The following is a 19,213-nucleotide window of genomic DNA, read 5'->3' as shown; positions in this document are numbered from 1 at the left end:
TTCTTTTTAAGATTTAATAATTTTGGATAGTCCGAGCGGATAGTCCGAGCAAAATAGTTAAAAATAGTCTCTTGCAAAAATGTAATATAAGATTACGTAGAATATACCTAATTTGGTCTTAACCCTTTCTCTGACTTGGCACTTAATAAAAGCTTAGTGCATTAAAGTCAGCACATGTTTCAAATTCATAAAATGTCACAGAAGGTCCTAAATTTGATTCAAAGTTTTCAGAAAATGGTAGCTCCTCACTTAGAATATAATATTTTGAAGATATACTTTAACTCAAACAATGTAGACTCATCCCTTTCAAATCAATCAAATTTAAATCCAAAATAGAAGATTGATAGCCTTTTAGGATAAGTAAGAGATTTTCACAATTTGATTGAAAATAGTGGCAAAATTGATGCTATTTTTTTAGGAAGAAATGGGAACAAGCAGTTATAAGGGGAAACTTTCATGCCTCTGTTTCATTAATTGAGCGATGTTAACATGATGATACTTTACCATTAATTTCGTTTATTAGAGAAATTATTAGTAATATTGTTTTGTCTTTGAGCAACGAGTTATCCTTTTTTTTCTTTATAAACAAAAGAAAGAAAAAAAAAAAAGAACCAGCTCTGAAATTAAGAGGAACAGTCACTCAATTTTTGCTTTTAAAATTTTCTTCATTTGGTAGGTGATAGCCATTTGCTAACACCCCAGAAGGAGTATAGAACTATAGAAGTTTCACAAAAAAAAAAAAAAAAAATAACAGCAAATCATAAGTTTTGGATATTGCAAGTTAATGCACTCTATTGATCTTGCTCTTCAAACAACTTGAAATAAAGAATTAAAAAAGGATTATTAGAAACTCTAACTACTATAATACAAAAACTATTTACTTTGTCAATTGGTTAAGGAACACAAAAATAAGAGAATCTCTTTAGTCGGTAGGATGCTTTATTATATTCTTTGATCCAATCATAAAAGCAATTAATAATTCCGGAAAAAACAAGTAGTACTAATTACTAATGGTGATTCAATTATTAAAACAAAAATAACGCATCTACCTTTTTTACAAAATGTAGCCATACATGCAATCCAGTAAAAAAAATTAGTAGGATTTGGGATTTATGTACCAAGCAATTTAACTGGTTAATTATTAAAATAATAAACATGTCACTAATCATAACTAAGTGATACTAAGTGATAGGTGTATATATATAATATGGCTCTTCCATTCAGCTTACGGGTTTGACAGAACTCAATAGCTTTGATCTATACTTTATATTTGTGTCTAAAAATCCACTTAATATATTTAAATAATATATCTCTAGAATGAGGTAAACTGCCTTTCACACGCTCAGGGAGGATAATAACACTGTTGATATACTTGCAAATGTGGGAGAAGAATAAAAAAGATCATCCATCTTCATAGAGGTTGTTTCTCTTCCTTCTAATTAAGGTTAGAGCCTCAATGAAATTGGAAGCAGACGAAATCACAAACTTTAGATTTAGACAAAAGAAAGACAAATATGTTATTAATGCAACTAGATAACTACTTTTGGGTTCTGATGGGAAATATGTACATTGCATCCTCTGATGATGCTTCACAAATTTCTAACAATTACTCTAACAACATTGTGCGGGCTGGATATTTTTGTAGTCATATGTATCTGAAGTTGGTTATAACCAACTTTCACAATGTCTTAGAGGCTAAGGTTTACGTCCTCCTCCGTGTAATTATGATTTGTGGTAAATATACATGTTGGAGTCATGTCTTAACTCCTCTATCACATTAGATGAAACCTTAAAATAAAAATAAAAAGTAAGCTGCCTTTCATAGTATCTTGAACTCATAAACAAAATCTTACCTCTCCCTCTATATAAAACACATATCTTTTACCTTATTAATTTAATATAACATCAAATAGGTATAAATTTTTACCCAAACTTAACCCCTCTCTTCCAACGCCTAAAGTGAAAGAAAAATTAACAGGGAACAGCTTTGCACCATAAAGAATCGACTATCCTCAAAGAGCTGTCGCTCGTATACTGATTTTGGGAAAATACAAACGATTGTCTTTAGGATAAAACAAAAACAAAATATAATATTTATTTCATAAACAGACACATTTTATTATTTGAATTTTAATTTAAAATTCAAATAAACTAATACTTAATTATATGTAATATATAATAAAAATACTCACAACACTTAGGAGCGTGTGTACTATCTCAAAATATTTAAAAGGACAAAGACTTATAATGCCCTAAATGAAGCCCTTCACCACTGAAGAAACAACAATCCAATTCCCAAAATATAATAAACTATTCTAACATAAAGTATTTGGGTGGCACAACAGATGCGAGCTAGGCACACTATAATTGGAAGTTAAACTCTAATAACGCATTAATTAAAACAGACTCACTAAATAGGTCATTAAACCGCATTAAGCATACAAACATATTGGATTCTCCCCCCCCCCCCCCCCCCCCCCTCTCCTCTTTATTTTTTTCACATTAAACTGCACTAAACCCCCAAACCCCCTTTTGTGGGATTTTACGGGGTACATTATTGCAGGGGCGGAGCCACATAGGGCTAAGGGGTTCATCCGAACCCTCTTCGGCAGGAAAAAAAATACCGTTTATACATGTTTAAATTATTTTATATATATATAGAGTAGATGTTGAGCCCCTTTTGACTTTTTTGTATGTTTACTTTTTATATTTTAAACTCCCTTAATGAAATCCTGGCTCTGCCACTGCATTATTGTTGTATTAAACTGCATTGAACCATAATAGGCTTCTTTTTTCTCTGTCTGGTTATTCATTTCACAGCAGCCGCTATAAATGGAAAAGGCAAGTTCTTTCTCGCCGCACATTGCTGATACTTTTTATATTAATAAAATGATCTGTTTTTCTACGAGAATGGAGACAAATCATTATGTGCGCCAGATCAATGCATATAAGTATATGATATTTTTACTAGTATTTTATTAATATATACTTTTACTTTAATTCATTATAGCTTACTTATATTTCAGCTTCTTCTTCATATTTAATGATAATAACTATATACCATTTTATTGATATTTATATTTAGTAACTAATGGATAATACGTATAAAAAATATTTTTTATTATACTTCTTATAAGACATATTTAATGATAATAACTACCATTTTATTTATTTATATTTAGTAACTAATTTACTTTTTTTATTTACCATCTATAATATTACGGTTATTGGTAAATATACACGATTAAATACCCGGTAATCGACCGTATTAGACGCTACCATATTCCCATATCCCAAGTTTAACGGATACATCATTATTCAACTTGATTTCTCTCTCATTCTCCATTAATTTTCACCGTTTTTTTCTCCATTACCTCTTTCACGATCAACATTAGCAAAAGATTCTTCCGTGATTTTTGGGGAATGTATATTTCTTTAGATTTTTCTTGCTTGCGATAGTGTACTTTCATATTTTAGTCTTTTTCTTTCCACCAAATTCAAGTCAATGAAGTATTAAATTTCTAGGGTTTAAAGCAATTGGAAGTTAAATGCTTATACATTAATGGTAGACGGAACAAAATCAAACATGGTTACTCGAGGTATACCTTCTACTCTTCAAAATTTTGGTTATCCTTCTTTTGATTTGGGGATTTCTCAACAACAACATGATGTTGTTGCAGTTCGGGCCGAGAGAATCATTCTTTGAAAGAAGGACAAAAAATAAGCATGATCCTTCCCACATTCAAAGGCATAAAAAACCGGTAGTCACAAAATCAACAAAGAAATTAGATACCGGAAAAGAGATGAAGAGGAAAAAAGTCGTACAACATGAAGCAGAGAGAAGAGGAAGAGTTTGACCAAATACGATGAAGCGGTATTTTTGAACTTTCCAATTTTTTTGATGTATGTTATGTATTGATGTATGTAATGTAATGATGTACGTTATGTATTGACGAATGTATTCGACATATGTTATGTATTGATGAAGAGTTTTTTTTTTCGATTTTTTTGAATATATGTTATGTATCTTATATTATGTATTTGGAAAATTGGAAAATTGATAGCCGGGAATCACATATTTGGAAATTTGCTGAGTATTTGGAAAATTTATGAACTTAGAATCGTATTTTTTTGAATGTATGTTATGTATTTGGAAAAATTACATAACTGAGAATCACTTTTGTTCTGTATATCTTATGATATGTATTTGGAAAATTGGAAAATTGATGAATGGGAATCCCATATTTGGAAATTTGCTGAGTATTTGAAAAGGTTGGTGAACTGAGAATCATGTATTTGAATTTGGAAAATTGAAGAACCTGGAACCATTTTCAATGTATGTGATGTATTTATTAGAAAAATTGATGAATTGAGAACCACATACTTAAGCAATTTTACTGTGTAAAATTGATGGTTTTATGAGAACCTCATAAATTTCTTCATCAGTTTATTATGATATTCGTATACATATATTTGTTGTGTCTTCTTTTTAGTTAACTACTTGTATTTATACAGGATGTTAAATTCTTTGTACAATATCCGCCTAGTCATGCAATACGATATGCTTCTTACATGAACCCGAAAGTTAAAAAAGAATTGAAGGACAAGCTTACGGATAGAGCTTTGAACTCTTTTCCGAGACTATATTTGGGAAATACCTCGACATGCAGCATTGTGAAGTTCAACCACAAATGTTCAGGTGTTTTATGGTTAGAGAGCTGAAAAAAAGTACCCCAACTGCCTTTGTTATTGATGTTAATGGTTTTGAATTGACGTTCCAGCTTTTCGATTTTGCATTAATGACTGGGTTGAAGTGTTTCGGGGAAGAAATTGTCGTTAACTCTAAGAAAAATAGACTGTTGGATACATATTTTGGGGGTTCCGACAAAAGTGTGAAAAAGACTGAATTGCTTGAATGCTTTAAGGATCAGAATTGGGGCGTTGATGATGATGCAGACGGAGATCTTCGTAAAGATTGCATTATCGTATTTTATCCATACATACATCCTATCCGGTGAGAAAAACAATGTAGTGATTCCAAGGCTCCATTTTGACTTGGTAGAGAGTGGGCGGTACGTAGACTATACATGGGGAAAGGAAGCGTTTGATGATTTGGTCAGAAGTATTCACCATAAGATGGATAAGACAAAACAGTATTATTGCCTTCGTGGTTTTCCGTTTGCTATGCAAGCATGGCTATACGAGTGCTGCTCCAACGTTTCCCCAAATTTGGTAGTAAAAAATGGAGATCGTATTCCTAGAATGTTCAACTGGAAAACTATAGACGGGACTCCACATTTTAAAGATCTCATGACTAGAATGTTCAATGAAGAAGACGAGTCAGAGGTAATTTGCACTCATTATTTTTAATGCAAAATTACATGGATGTTCAAATTAAGACAACGTACTTTTCAACATATATTTGAATCATAAATATCTATTTTGATAAAAAAACACTTAACTGTCAATTAGATTGTGCTTTTTTTTTTTTCAAATGTATATCCACATGTATCTGGAGCATAATTATATATTTGAACTATGCATATGAAATTATGTATTTGAACCTATGCATATGAAATTATTCATAGACTCAATATGCATGAAAATAAGTGTATATCCACATGTATCTGAACATGTGTCAATCAGATACATGTATCTGAACCTATGTCAATCGATTATTAGTCATTTACAAATGTATAACCACATGTAACATATGTGTTTTCCGAACATAATTATGTATTTTCAACCTTGAAATATTTGGTGTTTTTGTATCTGACTAATTTAAGTACGTTATTTTTGCAGGACCGTCTTACTTATACGAATATTGTGGCGACCATCAGTGAGATTGAGAAACTTGGATTGCGTCCATATCTCTCCGGTAATTTCTGCATCGACAGGTCAACAACAGGTGGCGGATGACTATGATGATTTTAGTTCGACACCACCACATGTTTCTGCAATCAAGCAGCCTCAAAATAAAGGTGTATCACAATCTCCACCTCACAAGAAGCCTAGACAGATGCCAATGGTACCATCTCCATTGAAGAAGACCGCATCTCCAAATACACGTGTTAGTAGTCATCCGAGTGGTGGACGATTCACCAGACGTCATGGGTTGGCATCAACTGGGCATGCTGAGTTGGCATCAACTGGGCATGCTTCAGCAGTGGAAAAGGAACCAGCTCCAAGACCCAACCCCCGACGTCGTTTCGTTGACGTCCCATCCACCAAAGAAATCCGAGGATATCTCTCCGGTCCGAGGAGGAACTCAATGAGTTTAAGTATAAAGTAAGACTTATTATTTCTTCTTTATCATATTTTTTTATTTGTATTATACAACTATTTATTAAGGTATGCAGTTTTATGTTTATATTGTTTGAAATTTTAGGTTTTCGCCGAATTCAAGGATCTTCACAAAGCCATCAACGAAAACTTTGCCAAGGTTTTTGAATATATGAAAGTGAATCAAACTACAGAAAAGGTATTAAAGATCCATACATATACAATTATTTGATATTTTGAAATACAACGGATAAAGAAAAGTTAGCAATAAAAATATTTTTATAGGGTGCTGACAGTGCGGCCCCGGTTCAGCCAGCCGACGAGTACATTCAACGGGAAGATGGAGTACAAATGCAAACCGATACGGGTCATGCAGCGTCAACAGAGGTAATTTTTTGGTGAATTCGATGTATTGAAACTGTACTTGTATTTTCTGATTGACATAATTTTAAAAAAAAAAAATATTTTTGGTGGTTGTTCTGAATGTATTTGTTTTCCATCAAAATACTTTGTTGTATATCGAATGTATTTGATGTATCCGTAAAACTATCCAGTGTATTTGGTTCAAGTTGATTCTGACATATTTTGAATTTACATTCCATATATCTGGTTGCCATTTTTCAAATACACCACAGTTTTCACTTTTTCATGTGTTTATTGGGTATCTTGAATTACGCTTTCATGTACATGCATGTACGTTGAATATACTTACATATTATTGTTGTATTTGTCTTATTTATTTATTTATTTATTTATTTAATTTCGCTATTTTTTTTCAAAGGGAGTTGGCTTGCAACAGTTTGAAGTGCCTGATATTGGAATGGATCACCGCAATGAAAGTGGGGAAACATTAAAGGCATCTACTGAAGAACTTCTGGAAGGTGGTGATAATTCGGAGAACAAAAAAAATCGACGGTAGGCATAGATCAAATACATCTGACTGTTTCCTATTCCTTCACAATATATATTGTGTACTTAATGTATTTCTATTTCTTGAATAGGAATACATAGTTGAGTTTCCCGACGACACCGTATCTGTCAAATCGCCAGTCGTATCAGCAAACTCTGCTGACATAGCAGAGGTCCTAGCTGATATTTCTCGCACAGGCTGGTCTTCGGGTCCCACTCATGACAAGAGTCTTTGTATTGCAGGAAGATCGTCATATTTTCGAGACGCCGCCCAAAGTTGGTGAGAATGTGATTCCCTTATCTCAGTTTCTTTTGCCTGACGAGCTGTTTCCAAGCCAAACTCCCGAAAGAAGAATGGTTTTGCATCCATCAGTAGCTCGGAACCAGGCGTCCTAGTAAATACCAAGTTTCCCCTTTTATGGAGAATTACGAGTCTGCTTCAGGAAAGTATATATAAAAAAGCATTAATGCATTTAATTTTTTGTATTGCAAAGCATTTTTTATATTGATCATATGTATTTTGAATATTTACAGCTGGTTTAAAACACATCACTGTCCGCATTTTTAAGAAGAAGCATCCATTCACGGAAGATCCTATCACTGGCCCAATCGACACAGAGCTTTTTGATAAATACTTGGAGTGGATTCGCAAGGGACTGCTTGTCCGGCATGAAAATAAGTATGTTCTTCATGTAAATTTTGTAGATACATTTAGTGTTTAATGTAGATATCGCTCATTTATTTTCATATCAACTAATCGTATGTATTTTGCATAATTCTTTCGTAGAAAGAACAATGAAGACCGTTACGAAAGAAGATGGCGGCTTTGGAGAATAATGCGAGATTATACTTATAATTTTGGCATCACAGTAGTAGAGAACAAAAACTGGTTCTACCAGTTATCAATGAGTGGCCAGCCGTGGAATGATGAGGTTCAATAAAGATATAGATACATAAAATACAAGATTCCATTGTTTTAAGATTTATGTTTTTGATGTTTTTAATGTTTTATGTGTTTCGATTTTCAAAGACATTGACGTGATTTTCTACTACTTGCGAAAGAAAGGAAAGTATGATGAAGGAGCAATTTCAAATACACAACAGTTGACTGTCTCTTCATGCGAAAGGTTGATCAAACATATCTTGCATACAACAACCCAGAAACTGGACCCAATGTAGCCAACGAAGAAGACGATATATGTCAATATGTTAAGGGTACAGATTGCATGCAAATGTCCCTTGGCATTCAGTTGACAATATTTTTATACCTGTCAACATTAAAGAGGATAATCATTGGATTTTAGTCGTACTCTCATTCAATGACAGGTATTTTATGTATATATCTTTTATTAGTTAAGTATTTTCAGTTTCGACTGATGAGTCATATATATATGTATACTCTTTTCGGATAGTCATTGTTGGCATTCAGAGTGTATTTTATGTATCTGTATAACTATCCAGTGTATCTGGTTCCCTTTTTTTTTTTTTTTTTTTCCAAATACACACGATTTTTTTTAATGTTTCTTTTCGGTATGACAGGCGACTTTATGTGTACAACTCATACCGAGGCAGCGCAGGCCACAATGCCGTTGTTAGAAAGGAAGTACAAAAGCTTGTTGCCCTCCTGCCACATTATCTACACATAAGTGGATTCTACACTCAAAAAACTGGCATAAATTGGCAGAATCATCCAGCTAATATGGACATGACACAGAATGAGAACCTTCAAGTGGAGTATGTAGAAAATTTGCCGCAGCAAGACACCACCAGCATGTACGTATATTTTAATGTATTGCAATTTTTCATATATGGGGTTCATTCTAATAATTCTACATCTTTTATACCTTACCAGGGATTGTGGTGCATACATAGCAGCGTTTGCTGAATATCTAAGCACTGGTGAAGGTATCCCAGCACAAATCGATACAACAATGATCCGCACTAGGTATGGCGCACTCCTTTGGGACTATGCTGCACGGAAGATCGATGAACATGCTATGAGCGACATTGAGGCGCCACCAAAACAAGTTAGGCGCAAAAGTGGATTATGGCAAAGTCGACGAATTGATATTACTTAGGATTGATGTAGGAATATTTAATTGTAATTTCAGACTATGGCTATTTTGATAGCAAATATTTTAGCTTTAGTTAGTTTAAGACTATCTTATCATTATACTTAAGTTTTAAGTGGAACATTTAAGCTTGCTCTAATTTATCAAAGTTGTGTGATTTTATTTTGGGAATTTAGATGGATGTGTATATCTAGCTATATCTCGGAAGCGACTAAGTGAGGTACACTATACATACGTACGCGTATTTAGATATTGAAACAAGGGTGTTATATGTATTTGAAAACGCCAAACCCATAAACATTAACATATTTCAAATACATCTGCAAGTTTTTTCAGATACACTGTTTAAATAACATGTATTTGATGCATGTTGGAATCAATAATACATTTTAATATACGGTGACCATTTTTTGGATGAATGTATCAATCTGCCTACATTCTAATATACAGTGACCATTGTGTGATTTTGTTAGTTCATTTTATATGAATGTGTATATCTTGCTATATGTATTTGAATTCGCCCAACCCATAAACATCAACATATTTCAAATACATCTACAACTTATTAAGATGGCAGAGTCAGATACACTTTCTACATTATATATATTTGATGTATTTTGGCACCATTATTACATATTAAAATGTAGTAACTATTTTTTTAATAGAACTGATGCTGCCTTTTATATTCATTTGTGAATGAATTTAAAGATAACTATTCAATACAATTCTAAATGAAGATATCACACAAGTAGTACGTGAAACAGATTTCATTTTTCATTCAAAAAAAAAAAAGCAAACCAACAGTGTATTTAGTCTAACAAATCTAAACTTCTAAAAACAAAAAAATAATTATTTCCTTCTAGGAGCATTACTACAAGATCGTCTATTGTGTCCAGTCTGTCCACAAGTACTGCAAGCATGTCTCTTTTTTCCAAGAAGCAATTCAAATAACGGCTTATCACGCTTTTTCTTCGGCCTACCAGGAGGTCTCTTGTATCTTGGTGGCAAAACAACATCCTCTGATATGTGTGTTGGAATCTTCCATTCCCGCTCGTCAGGGAGAGGATCCACGGCGACATCATACGTCTTCACCACGGTGTGCGGTTTGAACAATTCGGAACAGTAATCATCAGCCATTAGATTTTTCTTCTTAATGACAGCCCATGCATGTGGGCATGGAATTTCGTCTATTTGAAACATCCGACAACTGCACGTTTTGTTGTCCAAGTTAACGATGAAACGCCTTCCTGCATCATATACCGTGTACAAGTATTCGGTTGATGGTTCGGCCTACAACATATCAGTCAAAATCAACAAAAACATACTTCACGTAAATTCAAATACACATAAGTTCATGATTGCAAAGATTAAACCATTATAGTCATAAACATATTGCTAATTATTATTCATAGCTGACTAATTGTATTTTATCAATCTAGTCACATACACCAAATATGTGAAAATATTTGACACACATATCCGGACTGCATATAATTAAATACAACAAATACAATAATGTAATAGAATCAAAATACTTATTCAACTAATAAATACATGTTATCATTTTCACATAGATCTCACAGATTCCATGTGATAACTATATCAAATACAACGAACATAAATGAAACTCAATCGAACATACTTAAGCAATTTGAAAAGAAACATACCGTCATACGTAAACATAGATACTCATTTATTGACAACATCTCCTGAAACTTTTTACCGAGTGTTGTGAACGTGTATGTACCATTTTTCCGATTATTATAATTCCATCTTCCAAACATCTTCCTCACTTCTTCTAGAAAATCAAATATAGGAAGCTCTCTTGCTGCTACAAGGTGACGATTAATACACTCTGCTATGTTTGAAGTCATTGTCCACCCTCGGTTAGCAGTTGCATACACTCTAGCCCACTTCTCTCTTCCAGCCAATTCCAAATACTCTGCCACCCGAAAATCTGCCTTCTCAACTTTGCCCATAAGCTCATCAAAATCTTCCTGCGTGTACGCTTTTGCCATTGCATAAAACACGGGACTCAACACATCATGGCTCTTCTTATACTTCTTACATACGTTACCCCAAAGATGCCATATGCATGCATAATGCGGCACATTCGGATAGATTCTAGAAACAGATTTGTTTATGCTTTCATGCCTATCGGAAACAATACACATGTTCTCTCTCACACCATACGCTTCCCTGAATCGCTCAAAGAACCACGTCCAAGACCTGTCATTTTCTGAATCTATCACACCATATGCTAAAGGAAGTATATTACCTGCACATACCGCGGCAATTAAAAAAAAATTAGTTCTACATATTCATTCTTTAGTATAATCAAGCTGAACTGTGTATTTGACTTACCTGCACCGTCTAACGTGCTTGCTGAAACGAACGTTCCGTTGTATGCTGTTTTGAGGTGGCTCCCGTCAACTACAACAATTGGCCTACAACAATCAAACCCTTTGATGAATGCATACAATGCTATAAATAGATACAGAAACTCATTTTCGTCAGATTTTCGCATTCTTATATGTGAACCTGGATACGTTTTATCTAAGATGTATAGGTACCCAGGTAATTTTTTGTAAGAATCCGATGGTTCACCCATTAAATCCTTCATTGCTTTTTCCTTAGCCCGCCAAGCAACCATATAGGACACATCCATTCCAAGATCATTTCTTACATCCTCCGTTATATCATTAGGTGTGTATTTCCTCTTATGGTTGGCTACTTTTGGTTTTACAATTCCACCTATAAACCAACTTGTCGCATGGCGTTGTGAATACACCTTATCTTTTAGCGGACATGTATGCTTGTCACGAAACTCCCTAACCCTGAACATTTCTGATTTACCAACGCTCGATGCCCTAAATTTCCAATCACACTCTTCAGACACACATACTAGTGTATAGCTTCAAATACAAACATGAAACAAATACATTAGTTGACAATATATCAGATAACTACATTAAATTTAAAATACAATAGTTCAGAACAATTAAACACACCTTATCGCATTTGACCTCTCGGCACGAAAATTGAACCTGTTGGAAATTGCATAATTCGCCATAACAGCCTTTAGTGTATCTTTGTCCTTGTAAACTTGATCAACAACAACCTCTTTTTGGTTCTTATCTGATATAACCAGATTTGTGTCGTTTTCGAACACAACAACGGCATTGCCACAACTTGAAGAAGCTAAGTCTCCACTCACTACTGTTTCCATAGCATTTGTTTGTTTTATGTAACCAATTTGCAAAAATCCTCCTTCAAAACAACTTTCACCAGATACACAAGTATCAACGCTTTTATCGGTTGTAGTTATGCACAAAGGATACATCGCTAACTGTTTGTTCTCTTTCTTCAATTCCACATACACCCTAACACTCATATCATTATGTATTTCCATTGGCGTATCGTTACCTTCAACTATATATTTGATGTATATGTTTTTCAGTTGCATGTCTATATTCAGCTGAGTTGCAACTGCTTGTAATAAATCTATATATGTAGAATATTCTTTAAACGCCACTGCATCGATTTTGAAATTCACATAGCAGTTTTCATTGTTCCAATTACCTGAGTGTCTTATCAACGACGTTATAGTGGACATTCTTGTACTCAAAATGAATGAATTAGTTGAGATTAATTACAACCTGAAATAGATTATAAAATAATATACAAAATTAAATACACAAACCTACTACATACAGATTTTCAAATACATTAACATTTATGTATCTGAGTTAGCTTATGAAAACACTATCTCAGATACATAAATACACACAGCCATATATACACATCTGAAACATATTTTAAGCAAAAACTGTGTTTATCAAATACGCACATAGTTTCGAATACACCAGTTCATATGATAATGAACACAAGAAACAGTCTACCAAATACATATAACCTACAGAATTATATATACAGCAATCTATTCTATACATTATTCCAAATACATTAACACTCGTCACAAACATAAGAGATATACAACACACTGTATCAAATTCAAAAATACATACAAAGACATCATATTTATTAATATATTTGGGATGGGAAAACAACAACACAGCAAAAACACCAAGATTTGTGTATTCACAAATTGAAACAAACTACATAAATACGAAAACAGAATGTATATATATTTTCAACACACACTTCATCACTGGTCAAATACCCAACAAACATACAACACAAAGATACTACATTCAGTTTTTTTGCCGAACATATAACACATTTATTTGAGGCTCGTCACTGAAGAGGAATTCAAAGACGAAGTAACTTAGCAAGGTTTGACAAATAAGAAGTAAAAAAAACTACAAAAACCAATGCCAATCTGAAATACATTTTCAGTGTTTTTATTAAAAAAAAAAAAAAGGTACTTTCGAATTACCTTTAGAATGATCGTATTTTGTTGTTTCTTTGATATTTTTGCTTTGACCAAATTAAATGCCTATTTTGATTGGTTTGAATTTTTGAATTTTACGTTGCATTTGGAAAAGATGGGTGGAGAGAAGGAGAATCGTGAAGAATATGGAAATGGAAGCTAATTTTGTGGAGCAGATTATGAAAGATATTATTATGAAATATATTTTCCCATTTAAGACCAAATTAAATGCCTATTTCTAAGGGATCTGTTTTACTGGTTACAGCTTCTGAATCTATTTACTGTACAGTAAATACACGAAATACATATGGTAATTAACTAAAAAGGTAGCTACGAAATGTAATAAATAAAATGGTAGTTACTAATGGTAAGAATCTATCTATTTTTACTGTTTTGGTTTATTTGGTAAAGCACGAGTGATTTACGCTGGATGTTGAACAACGAAAATATACTAGTAATGTTGATCACATTTTTTTTTTTTTGGGTAACTGACTTATTGCATTACTAGGGAAATAATTACAATGTTCAAATCTGTACCCTATAAACTGGACAGAAGGCCCCAATTCTAGCACTTCAAACTTCAAATCTTATCTCACCTAGCCTATGTAAGCTATTTAAGGATAAAATTAAGTACATCAAGCTGCTTAGCTAGTCGAGGTTTTTTTGCTCCTCTGCAATGAATGTCTTGTATTATCTGTCTAAGTATGGTTTCCTCTGTCCTCTTCTTGCTTTGAAATAATTTTTGGTTCCTCTCCTGCCATATGAAGTAGACATATCAAGCAAGGGTCATCCTGTGTAGTTCTGCTCTTGTGTTGTTGCCTGTACCATGCTGCTTGGCCCATGTTTGCTCTTCCATCCACCCTTGTACTGGTTTGATAATACCTGGTTAATTCAGTACCTTGTCTCATATACCTGCTGATACTGGGCATAAGAAAAACAGGTGGCGTATGCTTTAATCAGTTGCTTCACAGAGTGGGCATGTAGGACTATATTGCCCCCATTTGATCAATCTATCCTTAGTGTAGAGCTTTCTTTGCAGTGCCAAATATAGGATGAATATCCATCTAGGGCTGCCTTGATTGTTGCATATGAGCTGCTTCCACATGGCTTTTGGATATGTGCCTCTCAGTTCCCTGTAAATTAGTTTGATAGAATATACTTCTTGGTTAATGAATTCCTCTCTTGTAAGTGTAGTAGTCTCCAAGTGCTATCTTGACTTCAATATCTTCTTAATAATTCAGGAAGCTTATCGAACCATCTTTGTCCATATATCGGTATCCTTTATGCAGTATTTATGCACCCACTTTATCCACAAAGTGTCTTTCTTCATACACAGTTTCCAGAAGTGTTTCATAAAGAAAGCATTGTTCCATATGTATAGATCAGTAATGTTTAGTCCCTCTGCAGCTTTTGGCAAGCACAGGGTGTCCCATGCCACCAGAGCTTTGTTTCAGCATTCAGTTTTACCTGTCCACGAGAATTTTCTACAAATAGATTCAATTTTGCTTATGATCTTTTTTGGTAAAGCAAATATTTGGGACCAAAAGTTTTGAATTGCTATCAGGACACTTTTCATCAATTGAAGCCTACCAGCATATGATAAGAACTTAGCAGTCCATGTGGTGACTCTCCCTATCATCTTTTCAATTAATGGTTGGCACTGTCCAAAGGTCAGTCTCTTGGGGCTTAAGGGAACTCCAAGATACCTGAATGGAAGAGACCCTATAGGGAAACCCAATTCTTGCTGTATAGCCTGCTGTTCATCATATGCCACACCTCCAAAGTAAACATTACTTTTGCCTTGGTTAGCTCTCCGACCAGAAGCATTGGAAAACAGTTGGAAACAGTCAAACAACATTTTTGCAAAATGTAGTTCACCTTTACAGAATAGCAGTAAATCATCAGCAAAGCTTAAGTGTATTAATTCCAATTTTCACACCTTCGATGGAAGTTAAAGTTGGGATCATCCTTCAAGGTCTTCAGGAACCTGCTAAGGTACTCCATGGCAATTACAAGTAAGAAAGGGGACATGGGGTCCCCTTGTCTAACTCATCTCTTAGCAGGGAAAGGGATGGTGGGCCGTCTATTTATAAGTATAGAGTAAGAAACAGTTGTAATACATTGCATGATCCACCTTATGAACATATTTGGGAAATTCAGACCCCTAAGTACTTGCTCAAGGAACACCCACCCTACAAAATCATAGGCTTTTTGCATATCTATTTTCAGCATGCATCTAGGTGAGACCCCCTTCCTCCCATACCTTTTTACTAATTCATGGCTCAAAATGATGTTATACTGGATTATTCTCCCTGGGACAAATGCAGCCTGGCTACTGTCTATAATACTGCCCATCACTTCATGCATTCTAGTGGTAAGCATTTTAGAGATCAGTTTATAAATGATGGTGTAGCATGAGATAGGTCTATATTGTCTAAAGGAGGTAGGGTCCTTTATCTTTGGGATTAGGGTGACAGATGTGCAATTAACAACACTACACGTTTCTGTTGTGTGGAAGAAATGTAAAACAACTTGTGTTACCTCATTACCAATAATATGCTAGGATTTCTTGAAAAATGTTGAGTTGAATCCATCAACCCCGGGGGCTTTTGAGTCATCAATGCCTGGTAGTGCATGATACACATCCTCCTCAGTAAAGGGGGCAATAAGTTGGAGTTGTTGGTTCCTTAATTGTACAGGGCCTCTACTCATGATATTTGGTTGAATTGGTGGTAGGTTGTCACTGGTAGTTCCAAGTAGTTGTTTGTAGAACCCCATAATCTCCTGCTCAACCTTTTGTTCATGCTGATATATGTTGCTTGTATCATTAACTAAGGAGCTAATTTGGTTCTGTGCTCTTCTATTTTTCAGGCTTGCAAAGAAATAGGATGTGTTGTCATCATCTAATCTCAGCCACTGGACCCTTGACTTCTGTTTATAAATGCTTTCTTCAATCAAATGCCATTTCTCCAATTGCTGTTTGATTCCCCCTTCTTCTGCAAATAGTTCATGAGGGTGGTCGAGATCCCTCATTTGCTCCTGTAGGTTCTGCAGCTACTCTCTAGTTTGCTGAATTTTGACTGTCACTCCAATGAACTCTTTCATGTTAAATGTCTTTAATGCCATCTTAAACTATTTCATTTTATTCCATACCACCTGTAATTTGATTGATCGCATTTTATACCCTTTATTAATGTACAAAAATGTAAAAGTATCTTAGTAGTTATGGAGTCCTAAGTGCTTTCTAATCTGTTCAAAGCGTGACTCCCAATCCTTATGTTGGTTGCTCGAATAAGGAGACTAAGTGATCTCCAATTTGCTACACTTTGAGAGATATATCCTATTTGTTCTAGAGACTAGAATTCCAGGATTTCGTGAAGTTATTTCAAATCCATACTAATTCTATGTGGAAAAGAATACTTCAACTTCCTATTACTTTTATATATGGAGTTTATTAGCATATTGGATTATCACCATTAATAATTAATGTCGTATGATCCTTTATATTCATGTCTTCCTTTTCGTTTTGTTTTTTCTCTTACTTTTAGGATTGGATATCAATATGATTCTTATCCACTAATATCAATATGATCAAATTGCACATAACATGCAGGTTTTATCTCTGTGAGATTTTGGGTTTCGTTTTATTTTTCTCCTTGTAATAATGATTTGATTTAGTAAAGCTTTTACTTGATCTTTAGTGTTGCAGATAATCACATGGAAAAAGTTTCAAATTATTAGAAATTCATGATTCATGTTATGTTTTGCAGGTCACTAGATAAAATATGATGTTTTGGGTTTATTTAACATTAAGTATTAGAATTTTCTGATTCATGTTATGGTTTGCAGATAACTAAATAAACGATGATGTTATGGGTTTGTTCAATGTTTAATTATTAGAACTTTTTGATTCATGTTATGGTTTGCAAGTAACTAGATAAAAGATGGTGTTGTAAGTTTCCACTAACCTTAAATTATTAGATCTGTTATTCATGTTATAGTTTGCAGGTAACTAACAACACAAATGGTGATGTTATAGGTTTCTCTAGGTCTTAAACTATTAGCATATATATGATTCATATTATGTTTTGTAGTTCACAAGACAAATAATGATGTTATAAGTTTATCATACCGTTATATCCCATCAGATATCTACGCAGCAGGAGCATAAGGAGGACAGAGTAGGCAAAAGGGACTATGTTCGATGTTGAAAGCAGATGCATGTAGCCAAATACAGTTATTGTGGGAGACTTTTTCTAAAAAAAAATCCCTTAAATACTTTTTTCTTCGATAAAGCATAGGCACAGTGATGAGCGGAGTTTCAACGCAGATTTTAGTGAGCATTATGATGTTAATAAGGATAATGCAAGTGGTATCGCGATTCAGTAATAGAATTAGACTTCAGCAAATTAATGCTCTTCGTGGGTTCTATAGAAATTTGATTTATTGAGTCGATTGGCGATCACCTGAAGACACGATGTTGTTCCAATAGAATTTGACTATACAAATTTGATTCTCAGTGTAAGAGTTCAAACTGCATGTCATTACTTGTTGGAAGTAAATTTAATTTCCCTTGTCTTCCCTATAAAATAATAAAAGCGAATAAATTTTCTGTTAAAAATTACAGCGGGTTCAAATTAACATTGAACTTGAAAATTGATAAACACACACACATGTTTCATGTGTGCGCTTCCTAAAAGATTGCAGTAAGCATCCTTATTTCTAATGACCCAACTTGCTTATATTTACAATTTTCGTAGCTCCTTCCATCTCTCTTGCATGCGATTTCTTCTACTCTTTCATTCAAGACTTTATAGTTCAACGCAAATCACTTTATTATAGCCTGATATATCACCTTCCGCCTTGAGTGACCATTTGAGTGAAGTAGCAAAAGATAAGTGATTTTTGTGATACAAAAGAAAAAAAAAGGTAAAATAACAAAATTAAGAGATTTTGTTCACCTATCTTCGATAGTTGAGTGACATTTTTAAGTAATCAACTCGTGAAAGTGACTATGTTAAATTCACAGTTTTAACTTGATAAAGAGGCTCATAACCGTAGTTTTAACTTCATAGAAGTGTACATTTAATGAGCGTCATATGCAAAAGAGTTAGGTTGATCTTCAACTACATTGTTTGTTTTGGTATGACGTCTAGAGTGCTTCTTTTGTACCAAACTTCTATGCCTCAGTGTATGTTTGCAGCTGAATAAATTACAGTTGTATTACAAGTATCTTGATCAATTTCATACAATTTACTGCTTTTGGCTTGCTTTTAATCAGAAAAGCAGTAAACCAATTTTTTTTTGTAACCATGTAAACAGTATCATTAACGAACAAAATCAGTACCTAAAGAGAACACATCCCCACAACCACCGTCCAGGAAGGCTGTTGTGCAAGATGAGCCCCCAGCAGAAAAATCAAACTAGATGTTTTTCTGTGTTGTTAATTCTGTGGGAATGAGGTGGAAAAATCATGTTTTATAGCACAAATTTCTCACTGAATGTTGGTGTAAAAAAACCTTAGTTTCCAATAGTGAAAGCTTCTCCGAGAGATGTA

At 34.0% G+C, this 19,213-nt stretch overlaps 2 protein-coding genes and 1 long non-coding RNA gene across 3 annotated transcripts; 2 read left to right on the top strand and 1 right to left on the bottom strand.

The window, feature by feature from the left end:
* The first annotated feature begins 4,556 nt into the window (after positions 1–4,556).
* On the top strand, positions 4,557–6,130 carry LOC132040732 (uncharacterized). The gene is made up of 2 exons (XM_059431401.1): positions 4,557–5,346; positions 5,803–6,130. The coding sequence occupies exons 1-2, from the start codon at positions 4,945–4,947 to the stop codon at positions 5,917–5,919; spliced, it is 519 nt and encodes a 172-aa protein (XP_059287384.1). The 5' UTR covers positions 4,557–4,944; the 3' UTR covers positions 5,920–6,130.
* Positions 6,131–8,274: 2,144 nt separating this feature from the next.
* On the top strand, positions 8,275–9,268 carry LOC132041026 (uncharacterized). Its single transcript, XR_009410840.1, has 3 exons — positions 8,275–8,517; positions 8,731–8,964; positions 9,044–9,268. It is a non-coding gene; the product is annotated as an uncharacterized LOC132041026 (long non-coding RNA).
* A 696-nt stretch (positions 9,269–9,964) lies between these two features.
* On the bottom strand, positions 9,965–13,395 carry LOC132040890 (uncharacterized). Its single transcript, XM_059431581.1, has 4 exons — positions 12,275–13,395; positions 11,628–12,178; positions 10,931–11,541; positions 9,965–10,553 (listed from the first exon to the last, which is right to left on the bottom strand). Exons 1-4 carry the CDS (start codon positions 12,877–12,879, stop codon positions 10,113–10,115), a joined length of 2,208 nt encoding a protein of 735 aa, XP_059287564.1. The 5' UTR covers positions 12,880–13,395; the 3' UTR covers positions 9,965–10,112.
* Between the last annotated feature and the right edge of the window lie 5,818 nt (positions 13,396–19,213).

This window comes from Lycium ferocissimum, chromosome 12 (genome assembly GCF_029784015.1).
Source record: "Lycium ferocissimum isolate CSIRO_LF1 chromosome 12, AGI_CSIRO_Lferr_CH_V1, whole genome shotgun sequence".
In the NCBI taxonomy this organism is placed as follows: Eukaryota; Viridiplantae; Streptophyta; class Magnoliopsida; order Solanales; family Solanaceae; genus Lycium; species Lycium ferocissimum.
This window is presented reverse-complemented; position numbering and strand designations above follow the sequence as displayed.